The sequence below is a fragment of the Gorilla gorilla genome, chromosome 4 (genome assembly GCF_029281585.2).
Source record: "Gorilla gorilla gorilla isolate KB3781 chromosome 4, NHGRI_mGorGor1-v2.1_pri, whole genome shotgun sequence".
NCBI classification, from domain to species: Eukaryota; Metazoa; Chordata; class Mammalia; order Primates; family Hominidae; genus Gorilla; species Gorilla gorilla.
Genome location: NC_073228.2, coordinates 138,572,882 through 138,586,470, shown reverse-complemented (window position 1 = coordinate 138,586,470; position 13,589 = coordinate 138,572,882). Strand labels below are relative to the sequence as shown.

The 13,589-nt window shown below is 40.9% G+C and overlaps 1 protein-coding gene across 3 annotated transcripts in view; it reads right to left on the bottom strand.

Moving 5' to 3' along the window:
- The window catches only part of SEC24A (SEC24 homolog A, COPII coat complex component), a 79,130-nt gene that overhangs the window by 43,252 nt on the left and 22,289 nt on the right, over positions 1–13,589 (bottom strand). For all 3 annotated transcript variants that reach the window (XM_004042522.5, XM_055386645.2, XM_004042523.5), the window contains 6 exons: positions 13,058–13,135; positions 10,179–10,339; positions 9,737–9,909; positions 8,828–8,930; positions 5,187–5,313; positions 2,450–2,559 (listed from right to left, as the gene is read on the bottom strand). In XM_004042522.5, coding sequence (XP_004042570.1) covers positions 2,450–2,559; positions 5,187–5,313; positions 8,828–8,930; positions 9,737–9,909; positions 10,179–10,339; positions 13,058–13,135 — 752 coding nt within the window. The remainder of the gene's footprint in view (positions 1–2,449; positions 2,560–5,186; positions 5,314–8,827; positions 8,931–9,736; positions 9,910–10,178; positions 10,340–13,057; positions 13,136–13,589) is intronic.

The window sequence follows — 13,589 nt, the reverse complement described above, 5'->3', positions numbered from 1 at the left end:
GAGCAAACACCTTCTGCTATAGGAAAGTTTCTAAATTTAAAGGAAGCAATTTTTGCAAAGTGTGGGTGATAAAGGGAAACTAGGAAGGTAAATTTAAAAGAACAAGTGCTTCTGGTTTTTTTTGTTTTAATCCAATAAAGGAACATCTACTCTGTAGATGGCTATTACCAACCACTTAAGTGCAACAAAATGTTTTCTTTTTTTTTTTTTTTTTTGAGACGGAGTCTCGCACAGTTGCCCAGGCTGGAGTGCAGTGGCGCAATCTCGGCTCACTGCAACCTCTGTCTCCCTGGTTCAAGCAATTCTCCTGCCTCAGTCTCCCAAGTAGCTGGGATTACAGGCGTATGTCACCACGTCTGGCTAACTTTTGTATTTTTAATAGAGACGGAGTTTCACCGTGTTGGTAAGGCTGGTGTCGAACTCCTGACCTCTAGTCATCCGCCCACCTCGGCCTCCCAAATTGCTGGGATTACAGGTGTGAGCCACTGCACCTGGCCAACAAAATGTTTTCTATATAGAAGCTTTTCTGTGGTAAGGAGACTGGTTCCTCATAAGTTTACAGAAAAATGGACCCAACTGCCCAGATAAAGACACAAAAATATATTAATTTTTTTTATTTTTTTTTTGAGATGGAGTTTCGCTCTTTTGCCCAGGCTGGGGTGTGGTGGCGCAACCCTGGCTCACTGCAACCTCTGACTTTCGGTTTCAAGCATTTTTCCTGCCTAAGCCTCCCAAGTAGCTGGGATTACAGGCACTCACCACCAGGCCTGGCTAATTTTTGTATTTTTAGTAGAGACGGGGTTTTACCATGTTGGCCAGGCTGGTCTCGAACTCCTGACCTCATAATCCATCTGGCTTGGCATCCCAAAGTGCTGGGATTACAGGCAGGAGGCACTGTGCCCAGCCAAAATACACTAAAATATTAAAAGGTAGTGTTGAGAGTTATCTTCATATTCCCTTTTCCCAAGAGATAATTATGGCATGGTGAAAGAGTAACCAAATCAAAAGGCCTAAATTATTATGCAAGTTCTACTACTAAGTGAAATTTGGCATGTCACTTAACCTAAATCTGTTTTCATATCTGTAAAAGAGGATTAACAGCCTTTTTCTAGCTTGCTTCAGAATACTGTTTGTGCTGATCAAAAGTGTACGTGTTTTATAAAATGTAAAGTGCTAATTAAACATTTGGCATTCACAACCAGCCTAAGCAGCATAGTGAGACTCTGTCTCTAAAAAACTTTTAAAAAATTAGCAGGGCATGGTGGCGCATGTCTGTAGTCCCAGCTACTTGGGAGGCTGAGGCAGGAGAATTGCTTGAGCCCATGAAGTTGAGGCTACAGTGAGCTATGATAGTGCCAATGCACTTTAGCTTCAGCAACAAAGTAAGACCCTCCTCTCTAAAAGAAATAAACGTTAAACAAAAAAATTAGGCATAGTAATTAGTTTTAAAATGTAAGACCTCAGATATTCTCACGGGTGTAGAAAAGAACAATATTTGCAAGACGATGTTCATCACAGCATTATTTCTAATAGAAAAAAAATTTGTATGAAGGAAAAATGAAGCAATAGGGAAAAAAAAACTGACTGTAACTTATAAGTAAATATGAGCTGGCCGGGCGCGGTGGCTCATGCCTGTAATCCCAGCACTCTGGGAGGCCGAGGTGGGAGGATCACAAGGTCAGGAGTTTGAGACCAGCCTGACCAACATGGTGAAACCCCGTCTCTATTAAAAACTCAAAAATTAGCCAGGTGTGGTGTCTCGCGGCTATAATCCCAGCTACTCAGGAGGCTGAGGCAGGAGAATTTCTTGAACCCGGGAGGCGGAGGTTGCAGTGAGCCAAGATCACAGCACTGCACTCCAGCCTGGGTGACAGAGTGAGACTCCATCTCAAAAAAAAAAAAGTAAATATGAGCCCAATATTATACTGGAAATTTCTGAATGTCACATAAGACACTTAAATGGGACTTTACATAAACTCTTACCTTTCAAATATACCCTTATATATTAATTACTTTAGTAATAAACAAGTATTACACTTTTACACATTTAAAAACATAAAATTTTGGCTGGGCACAGCAGCTCACATCTGTAATCCCAGCACTTTGGGAGGCCAAGGTGGGCAGATCACTCGAGCCCAGGAATTCGAGACCAGCCTGGGCAACATAGCAAAACTCTGTCTCTAATAAAAATAAGCCAGGTGTGGTGGTGTGTGCCTATAGCCCCAGCTACTCAGGAGGCTGAGGTGGGAGGATCACTTGAGCACGGGAGGTCGAGGCTGCAGTGAGCCTTGAACCTGCCACTGCACCACTGCACTCCAGCATGGGCAATGAGAGTGAAACTCTGTCTCAAAATAAAATAAAATAAAATTTTGTTACACGATGCTGTATTGTTTTACTTAAAACCTGGTAATAAAAAATGGGTATACTGTATCAAAAAATAAAAGTTTACCATGTATTCTGAAGGAGCCATAAACTCAATAGTAGCATTTTGAACTTCTGGTCTTCTGTGAGGTTCTCCATAAACTCTGGTCAAAGGGTTGTACAAGAATTCTTCAGGAACTATATAAAGTTAACAATACACATATTGAAAAAACTGAAAAGAATTTAATATATTTTGCATTTGGCCACTTTCTTCCTTGAAAAGATGACAAACATTCATTAAATGTCAATTATTTTCTTTTTTTTTTTTGAGACAGAGTTTCGCTCTGTTGCCCAGGCTGGAGTGCAGTGGTGCAATCTCAGCTCACCGCAACCTCCACCTCCTAGGTTCAAGCAATTCTCCTGCCTCAGCCTCCCGAGTAGCTAGGATTACAGGCATGCGCCACCACGCCCGGCTAATTTTTTGTATTTTTAGTACAGACGGGGTTTCTCCATGTTGGTCAGGCTGGTCTCGAACTCCCGACCTCAGGTGATCCGCCCGCCTTGGCCTCCCAAAGTGCTGGGATTACAGATGTGAGCCACCACACCCGGCCTATTTTCTTAAATTTCCCAATTATACAAGGATATTAACATTTCACATATGAAATGTACAGACACTAGCTGGCACTAGAAGCTATGGTAAGAAAATTTCAGAGGTCAAGGTCATAAGGTTTAGTAAGTTTCATTAATTAATGAGAACTTTATGGAACATCACTTAACCTAACATCATACCTACCACTTATAATACACTAGTGGTCAAAGAGTATTTTCTAAATTAATTATCATTGTATCTGTCTTCCTACTAATTGTTTAGAAATTCAAATCCCTATGCACTCTAAAGGGTAAGCTATAGTTCAGGAAATAGCCTGGTTTGCAGATGAAAGGGGCTTCAACTTTTATTACAATTTCATTTTGTATATTAAAGCACCTACACATAAAGATTTTAAAGGTAACTAAATACTTCATGTACATTTTCAGAATTGTTATAGTGCAAGAGAAAGTTCTTAGCCTATCCTTACTTTTCTATACTCAAAAAAAAAAACACACACACACAAACAATAAAACTGTTTTTTTTGTTTTGTTTTATTTGTTTGTTTGAGATGGAGTTTTGCTCTTGTTGCCAAGGCTGGAGTGCAATGGTGCAATCTCGGTTCACTGCAACCTCCGCCTCCCGGGTTCAAGCGATTCTCCTGCCTCAGCCTCCCGAGTAGCTGGGATTACAGGCGCCCGCCACCACACCCAGCTAATTTTTTAATATTGTTAGTAAAGATGGGGTTTCACTACATTGGCCAGGCTGGTCTCAAACTCCTGACCTTAAGTGATCCACCCACCTCAGCCTCCCAAAGTGTTGGGATTACAGGCGTGAGCCACTGCACCTGGCTCTGTTTTGTTTGTTTTTGAGACAGAGTCTCGCTCTGTCACCCAGGCTGGAGTGCAATGGCTCGATTTCGGCTCACTGAAACCTCTGCTTCCTGGGTTCAAGCGATTCTCCTGCCTCAGCCTCCCAAGTAGCTGGGATTATAGGCGCCCGCCACCACACCCGGCTAATTATTGTATTTTTAGTAGAGATGGGGTTTCACTGTGTTGGCCACACTGATCTCGAACTCCTGACCTCAGGTGATCCACCGCCTCGGCCTCCCAAAGTGCTGAGATTAGAGGCGTAAGCCACCGTGCCCATCCAATAAAACTGGTTTTTAAAAACTCTTGGCCAGGGCCGGGTGTGTTCTCGGGAGGCTGAGGCAGGAGAATTGCTTGAACCTGGGAGGCAGAGAGGTTTCAGTGAGCTGAGATCATGCCACTACACTCCAGCCTGGGGACAGAGCCAGACTCCGTCTCAAAAACAAACAAACAAAAACAAACTCTTGGCCGGGTGCAGTGGCTCATGCCTGTTAATCCCAGCACTTTGGGAGCCTGAGGTGGGCAGATCACTTGAGGTCAGGAGTTCTAGACCAGCCTGGCCAAAACGGTGAAACTCTACCCCTACTAAAAATATAAAAATTAGCCGGCCGTGGTGGTGGATGCCTGTAATTCCAGCTACTCAGGAGGCTGAGGCAGGAGAATCGCTTGAACCCGGGAGGCGGAGGTTGCAGTGAGCCAAGATCGCGCCACTGCACTCAAGCCTGGGCAACAGAGTGAGACTCCATCTCAAAAACAAAAACAAAAACAAAACTCTTATATTCCTCTATTTCTCAAATCTTTCAAATAGACACTGTGGATACTGGCATACCCACTTCCTTCTCTAATCCTAACAGAACCCTGTTGATTACATTATAGTCCTCAAATAAAAACTGTGACATAGTTATTGAGAGAAATCTCCTCCTCCTCAATTACTGAGAAAACTACATTCAACTAACCTTCTAGCACTGCCTACCTCCCTTCATTCAGCAGTGAATGAATTGGGCAGCTATTCTGTGGACTTATTTTCTTTCACCCTAGAGAAAAGGCGTGGGACAATTTCTAAATAAAAATGTTTCTTAAATTCCTGGCTTAAGTAATACCATGAAATATACCACTTATTATATACCCAATACAATGTAAAAATGGGATATCCATGTAATACTATCATTATTTTTTGCTTAAAAAATAAATAATTAAATTTATTTATAAATATAAATGCACAGAAAAAAGTTACCTGTAGTTTTCTCTGAGTGGAAGGATTGACTATAGGTAAATAAAAGGATTTTTTTTTTTAACTGTGCATTTGTATCATCTGATTTCCCTACAATGCAAGTAGAAATGTTTAAATGTTTCACAAAAGCATCCCATACCATCATTGACTCGATAACATAAGTTACACTTCCATCTCCTTTGATCAAGAAAGCTGACAAAAGGATTGATGTACGTCCTGCATGAACGGCATCTCACAATTGTACTGGAGGTAACCACAGGCAATTGCTGAAAAAAAAAAAACAGAATTAAATTTTTAAAGGCAAAAATCATCATGTTGAAAACATAAGCATGAATCCATCCTGTCTAAATAACTGTTGGGATATTATCATTTTAGAGAAAACCTAGAATACAAGATGTATCTAAACTGCCATACACAAAAACCATGTAGGTGAAATGTATTAATTTTAAACCCTACTATTTTGCTCCAAGACCATTCTCATTAAAAGTTGTCTTAAAAAAAAAAAAATTATTGGCTGGGGACAGTGGCTCACATGTGTAACTCCAGCACTTTGGGAGCCAAGGCAGAAGGATTGCTTGAGGCCAGGAGTTTGAGACCGGCCTGGGCAACATAGTGAAACATGACCCTCTCAAAAGATTTAAAAAATTAGCCCAGTGTGGTGAGCTGGGTTGAAGTGGGAGCATCACTTGAGCCTGGGAGGTCAAGGCTGCAGTGAGCCATGATTGAGCCACTGCACTCCAACATGGGCAACAGAGCAAGACCCAGTCTCAAAAAATAAAATAAAATAAAAATGTAAAAACCATTTTTTTCCTCATTAAACACTCACATTGCAAAACCAAAATAGCAGGCCAGGCACAGTGGCTAACACCTATGTCTAAAATCCCAGCACTCTGGTGGGAGGCCGAGGCAGGAAGATTACTTGAGGCCAGGAGTTTGAGACCAACCTGGGCAAGAAAGTAAGACCCTGTCTCTATTTTAAAAATAAAAATAGGCTGGGCGTGGTGGCTCATGCCTGTAATCCCAGCACTTTGGGAGGCCAAGGCGGGTGGAACGCGAGGTCAGGAGTTCAAGACCAGCCTGGCCAACGTGGTGAAACGTCGTCTCTACTAAAAATACAAAAATTAGCTAGGCATAGTGGCAGGTGCCTATAATCCCAGCTACTCGGGAGGCTAAGGCAGGAGAATTGCTTCAACCCTGGGAGGCGGAGGTTGCAGTGAGCCAAGATTACACCACTGTACTCCAGCCTGGGCAACAGAGCAAGACTCCATCTTGGAAATAAATAAATAAATAAATAAATAAATAAATAAATAAATAAATAAATATCCCAGTGCTTTGGAAGGCCAAAGCAGGAGGATCACTTGAGGCTGGGAGCTAGAGACCAACCTGAGCAACACAGCAACAGCCTATCTCTACCAAAAAAAAAAGAGTTTTTAAATAAATAAATAATAAGTTAAAAAATAAAACCAAGATGGTAAATTTACAATGTACTTTTGGCATAAATGGCAAAGAAAAAAAAATCAACATTCTAAAATATATGACCAATGAAACTATTACAAAGTTTGTTGATGTTACATTAAGAAGCTTACTTAGTTCTCAACTGTAATAAAGTAAGGTGAGGTTAATTTAAATAACCAATTAAACTTTGGAATTACACTCCTAGTTAAAGTTTATCCTACATATTAAAAGTTCTAAAGTCTTAGCTGGGTATAGTGGCCAATGCCTACAGTACCACTTACTCTGTCTGGAGGCTGAGGCAGGAGGACTGCTTGAGCCCAAGAGTTCAAGGCTGCAGTGAGCTATGATCATGGAACTGCACTCTAACCTGGGTGACAACGAGAGACCCGGTGTCTAATAAATAAATAAATAAATAACAGTAAATACGTGGGAAGGGTCTTTGTAAGACTATCAGATTTGGGGAGATTTGTTTTGATTTACCAGAAACCCTGAGACAGGTGAACACTGATCAACTTGACTGAGAGCCAGTGCCTTGGACAACAAAGTGACATAGCATCTCATCTTTAAAGAAAGGTTTTATTTATTTATCTTTTTTTTTTTTTTTTTTTTTGAGACAGTCTCACTCTATTGCCCAGACTGAAGTACAGTGTGGGATCTTGGCTCACTGCAACCTCCACCTCCCGGGTTCAAGCGATTCCCTTGCCTCAGCCTCCCCAGTAGCTGGGATTATAGGTGTGCATCACCATGCTTGGCTAAATTTTCTATTTCTGGTAGAGACGAGTTTCACCACGTTGGCCAGGCTGGTCTTGAACTCCTGACCTCAGGTGATCTGCCCACCTCAGCCTCCCAAAGTGCTAGGATTACAGGTGTGAGCCACCGCATCTGGCCTTTATCTTTTTTTTTTTTTTTAAGATAAGGATCTCATACCCAATCCTGGGCAATGCAGTTAAGACTCTGCTTCTTAAAAAAAAAAAAAAAAAAAATCAATACAGGCAATAAAATTATATCACCACCAAAAAAATCCTATCACCAAAAGTAGTGTGTTTTGGGAAAGTCAGCAATCCTCAAGAGTATGTGGCCACAGAGCTTTAGGACAAAGGTAGATCAGTTTCTTTTTTCTTTTGAAATAACTTTTCTTTTTGGATACAGGGTCTCACTCTGTCACCCAGGCTGGAGTGCAGTAGTACAATCATGTCTCACTGCAGCCTCAACCTCCTGGGCTCAAGTGATCCTCCCACCTTAGCCTCCCGAGTAGCCAGGACTAGGCTGGTCTTGAACTCATAGACCCAAACAATTCTCCCACCTTGGCCTCCAAAAGTGCTGGAATTACAGGCCATGAGCCATCATGTCTGGCTTAAAACAACTTTTTAAAATAACAAATTTTACTGCAAGGATGGCAGAATGGGGAGACTAGGGTAAAGTACTTTAATGGGTAAATAATTCACAACCTATTAAAATAGTATGATTCATTTACTTAGTTTCTCTCAGTACCTCTATTCTATTCAGTACTTTTTGAATTTTCCAGCAATATACTTACTTTACCTAGTATTTGAAAGTGTTTAGTAATAAAATTTTTGGTTGAATTGTAAGTAATCTGTCAATCATCGACTTCCTAAAGATCGATCAAACAAATTCTATATGTAATTCTTGCATCATTGCAGAAAATTTTCACCACCAAGATAATTTTGCACAAAAGACATTTACCTTCACTAAAGAGGCCGGGTGTAGTGGCTCAGGCCTATAAATCCCAGCACTTTGGGAGGTGGGCAGATCACTTGAGGTCAGTTCGAGACCAGTCTGGCCAACATGGTGAAACACCATCTCTACTAAAAATAAAAAAATTAGCTGGGTGTGGTGGCAGATGCCTGTAATGCCAGCTACTTAGGAAGCTGAGGCAAGAGAATCGCCCGAACCTGGGAGGCGGAGATTGTGGTGAGCCGAGATCTTGCCACTACACTCCAGCCTGGGCGACAGTGAGACCCAGTCTCAGAAAAAAAAAAAAAAAAGAGCCGGGCGCGGCGGCTCACACCTGTAATCCCAGCACTTTGGGAGGCCAAGGCAGGTGGATCACGAGGTCAGGAGTTCAAGACCAGCCTGGCCAAGATGGTGAAACCCCCTCTCCACTAAAAATACAAAAATTAGCCAGGCGCGGTGGCAGGCACCTGTAATCCCAGCTACTAGGGAGGCTGAGGCAGGAAAATCGCCTGAACATGGAGGGCAGAGGTTGCAATAAGCTGAGATTGCGTCACTGCACTCCAGCCTGGGCGACAGAGGGAGACTCCGTCTCAAAAAAAAAAAAAAGAAAAGAAAAGAAAAGAAACATACCACTAAGTCTTTGAAAGGATGAAGCAGCAGCCCCAAAGGAAGTTTGGCTTTATTCAATAAGGCCTGCGTCTGAGGAATGCTAGTCAGCGTGCATCGAAATAACCTATATCAAAGTGAAAAGTATGTATCAGTTGCTGCTATGATTATTTTTGAACAAAACAACAACAAAGATTTAAAAGGTATACATTTGAATACTGGATCAGATTACAGATGAAATATTTCAATAGAGTCTCAAAATTTTATCCCATTTAAATATTTAAATCTAAGTCCTATGCAGAAATAGAGTGGATGGTTGTCCTATAACTAAAATATAGTCTCTTTTTGGCTTGTGTGTAAAACAGTCTAAACTATCAAATGACTTATTTTTTGTTTTGTAAGTCTAGTTGACACTGGAATTAAATTAAACTTAGGTGATGGCCCAAATTGCAAAGTCTATTATTTAAAAGTTCAGTTTTGCTGAAGATTCTAAATACAATTTAAAGGTACCAAATTTAATTTATCAGAAATTATTGATCATATACATTTAAGCTTACGGTAAGTTTTTAGGAAGAAAAGGTAATTATGTTTGTTACGAAATTAATTTTAAATGAGAGCAAATAAAGGATTATGTAGAATCAAATCCCTGTACTTTGGATTTTGAAGAAAGAAAGTAACCACCATAATGATAATGAATATCATAATCTCATTAGAGCTGATAAGAACAAAATCACTTCAGGAGTTACATCGCTATTTCTTGACGTAGGACTTTTCAAATCTCTATTAAGTAAACAAGTAAAAGAGTTCTATCATCTGTATCCAGAACTTTCATAAATTAATAATTTGTACAGCTTATTCATAACACCTGATGTGCCCCCTGCAAAAAGCTAGAAAACTTTTTGGACATGCATAATGTCACATCTGAAGCCTTACTCTGGGTTACAGTTGAGTTTCTGGATGTCTTCATGCAAATTTGGAACTGGAGGCTTCAAAGGTGTTGACGGAAGCATGTTTCTTTCTTGAAGAAGATTGACAACTCTTAGACCCTCTGGTTGTAGACTTAATCCACTCATGTTTGTGGTTAAATGATTAGCACCTAAGGGAGTCTACAGATACATAATTTTAAAGTAAGTAACTTTTATTAAGTGTGTAGGGAAGTGGTTAATTTCTCTGTAAATAACAAAAGTGTAATCTAGATCCCTTGGCCAATCTTTTGGTTCTGGAAAAATGTATAAAGACAAAGGCTTTATGAAATATCCATTATTATTCTAAATGGTTATAAAAATGTATAATATATCTTCCTAAAACTTTCTTCATGTGTATACAGTTTAAACCAAACGGAGAAATAGGTTAAAGAAAATCCCAAAAAGTTTACCTGAGTAAAGGCTTGTGGCCCACTTGGGTAATTCAAGGAAGAGGGTGGTACTCCAGTTGCACCAGGTGGTGTTGTGTTCTGATAACCAGGTGGTAAGGAGGGATATGAATATCCAACACTTCGGCTCATTTTGGGATTCTTGTTAGTAAGCTGTGGTGTTGCTAGAAACAAGGTAACTTTTAAGTTCTATTTTATACTCCAGAATACTTGATGTATTTATTTTAAAAAAACATTTTTTTTGGAGAAAGGGTCTCGCTATTGCCCAGGCTGCAGTGCAGTGGTGCAATCACACCTCACTGCAGCCTTAACCTCCTAGGTTCAAGTGATCCTCCTGTGTCAGCCTCCCAAGTAGCTGGAATGACTGGTGTGTGCCATCATGCCTGGCTAATGTTTTTGTATGTTTTGTAGAGACGGGACTTCACCATGTTGTCCAGGCTGGGATTACAGGCGTAAGCCACCACGCCTGGCCCAGAATGTTTTAAATCAACACATAAATCTAATAAGTTATAGGTATTATAACTCCAAAATTCTTTGGATAATTTAATACTTTCATTTATCAAATTTTTAAAATAAGACAAACACCAGTAACAAATAGCAATGATTAAAATCTATTTATTTTATTTTATTTATCATTTTATTTTTCGAGATGGAGTCTCACTCTGTCGCCCAGGCTGGAATGCGGTGACACAGCCTTGGCTCACTGCAACCTCTACCTCCCGGGTTCAAGCGATTTTCCTGCTTCAGCCTCTCGAGTAGCTGGGACTACAGGTGTGTGCCACCACACCACCTAATTTTTGTATTTTTAGTAGAGATGGGGTTTTACTACGCTGGTCAGACTGGTCTCAAACTCCTGACCTCAGGTGATCTGCCTGCCTTGGCCTCCTGAAGGCAGGATTACAGGCATGAGCCACCGTGCCCGGCCAAAAATCTTGTTAATGGATTTACACTAGTTAATATTTTATACTATAGTAGTAGACACAAAAACTAGTTTGCACAGTTAATTTACTTTCATATCGGCTGGGTGTGGTGACTCATGCCTGTAATCCAAGCACTTTGGGAGGCTGAGGTGGGTGGATCACTTTGAGGTCAGGAGTTCGAGACCAGCCTGGCCAACACAGTGAAATCCCATCACTACTAAAAAGTACAAAAATTACCCGGGTGTGGTGGCATGCGCCTGTAGTTCCAGCTACTTGGGAGGCTGAGGTGGTAGAACTGCTTGAATCCAGGAGGTGGAGGTGAGCCGAGATTGTGCCCACTGCACTCCAGCCTGGACGACAGAGGGAAACTGTCTCAAAAAAAAAAAACAAAAACAAAACCAACAAAACAAAAGAACAGTTAATTGACTTTCATATCATGTACTAAATTTTGTATTCAGACTAAAATTTTAATTCAAAACAACTTTAATTAAAACATCCTGGCAGGGCGAGGTGGCTCATACCTGTAATCCCAGCACTTTGGGAGGCCAAGGTAGGTGGATCACAAGGTCAGGAGATCGAGACTATCCTGGCCAACGTGGTTAAACCCCATCTCTACTAAAAATACAAAAATTAACTGGGCGTGGTGGCACGTGCCTGTAATCCCAGCTACTCAGGAGGCTGAGGCAGGAGAATTGCTTGAACCAGGGAGTTGGAGGTTGCAGTGCGCCAAGATCACACAACTGCACTCCAATCTGGGCGACACAGCAAGAATCCATCTCAGAAAAAAAAAAAAAAAAATCCTAAATGGGCCGTGTGAGGTGGTTCACACCTGTAATCCCAGCAAATCGGGGAACCAAGGCAGGAGGGATCTCTTCAAGCCAAGGGTTCGAGACCAGCCCAGGCAATATATTGAGACTCACCCCCCCCCATCTCTACAAAAATAAAAAAACTAGCCTGGCATGGTACCATATGCCTATAGTCCCTGCTACTCAGGGAGGGTGAGGTAGAAGATCGCACAAGCCCAGGAGTTTGAGGCTACAGTGAGCTATAACAGTGCTACTGCACTTGAGCCTGGGTGACAGAGACCCTGTCTCAAAAAAAAAAAAAAATCCTAAAAGTACTCTATAGTCAAAACATAATAATAATAAATCCATGATCCCAATTCTGACAGAAGAAAAACTTAACAAAAAATCTAATGCACAGAAATAAAAAATGTTAAATAATAGAGCCAGATGTTGTGGCACATGCCTATTATCCCAGCACTTTGGGAGGCAAAATGGGCAGATCGCTTGAGCCCAGGAATTCAAGACCAGCCTGGGTAACATGGTGAAACCCTGCCTCTACAAAAAATACAAAAATTAGCCAGGGCCTGGGCATGGTGGCTCATGCCTATAATCCCAGCACTTTGAGGGGCCGAGGCGGGCAGATCACTTGAGGTCAGGAGTTAGAGGACAGCCTGGCTAACATGGTGAAACCCTGTCTCTACTAAAAATACAAAAATCAGCAGGGTGTGGTGGCGGGTGCCTCTAATACCAGCTAACTGGGAGGCTTAAGTGGGAGAATCACTTGAACCCGGGAGGCAGAGGCTGCAGTGAACGGAGATCCTGCCACTGCACTCCAGCCTAAGCAACAGAGCGAGACTCAGTCTCAAAAAACAAAAACAAAAAGCTGGGCATGGTGACACGTGGCTATGGTCCCAGCTACTCAGGAGGCTGAGGTGGGAGGACTGCTTGAGCCCAGGAGACTGAGGCTGCAGTGAGCCATGATCGCACCACTGGACTCCAGCCTGAGCGACAGAGTGAGACCCTGTGTCCAAATAAATAAATAAATAAGTTAATAGTATGTATGGCTACATGATTATGAAGTTTCCCTCTTAGTTTCCTATATATTTGTACAATTACCACATATTATTTCTATAATCAGAAAAAAGAGATTAAAAAAAAAACTTTCATAGCATCTCACCCAATAAGCCACCTCCTTCAATCTCATCGTAACTACTGTGGACCACCATAGATCCGTTATTGGTATTTGATGTAATACCTAAGAAGGAAGTTCATCAACAAGATTTTAATTAGAATGATGATTACAATCTCTGTATGATTTTAACTAATATCCAAAATTTTAAATAATTTTCTAAACAACAAATAATTTAAAACCACAGCCTATTAAAAACATAAAAAATCCAAGTTTTTACATATACGATAGTTTCAAGTAATTTAGCTGCAACTTCAGGGAAAGGAAACATGAGTCTTTGGAAAGAGTCTTTTTTCACCTTACATTGTACCTAAGCCAAAGGCCCAAATAACAAGGCTTTTTCAAAACCTACTCCAGCAAAATAACTTCTAGCAAAAGATGGTTCTTTAAGAAGTTAATAAAATTATATGCCATCTGAAAGATTTCAGCAGTTGTGAGAGCTGCATTAAAAACCTCTAAGGAGCAGTACACAATGAAAAAAAATTATCAAAATCAAAACTACCTAAAGAAAAAGAGGCCA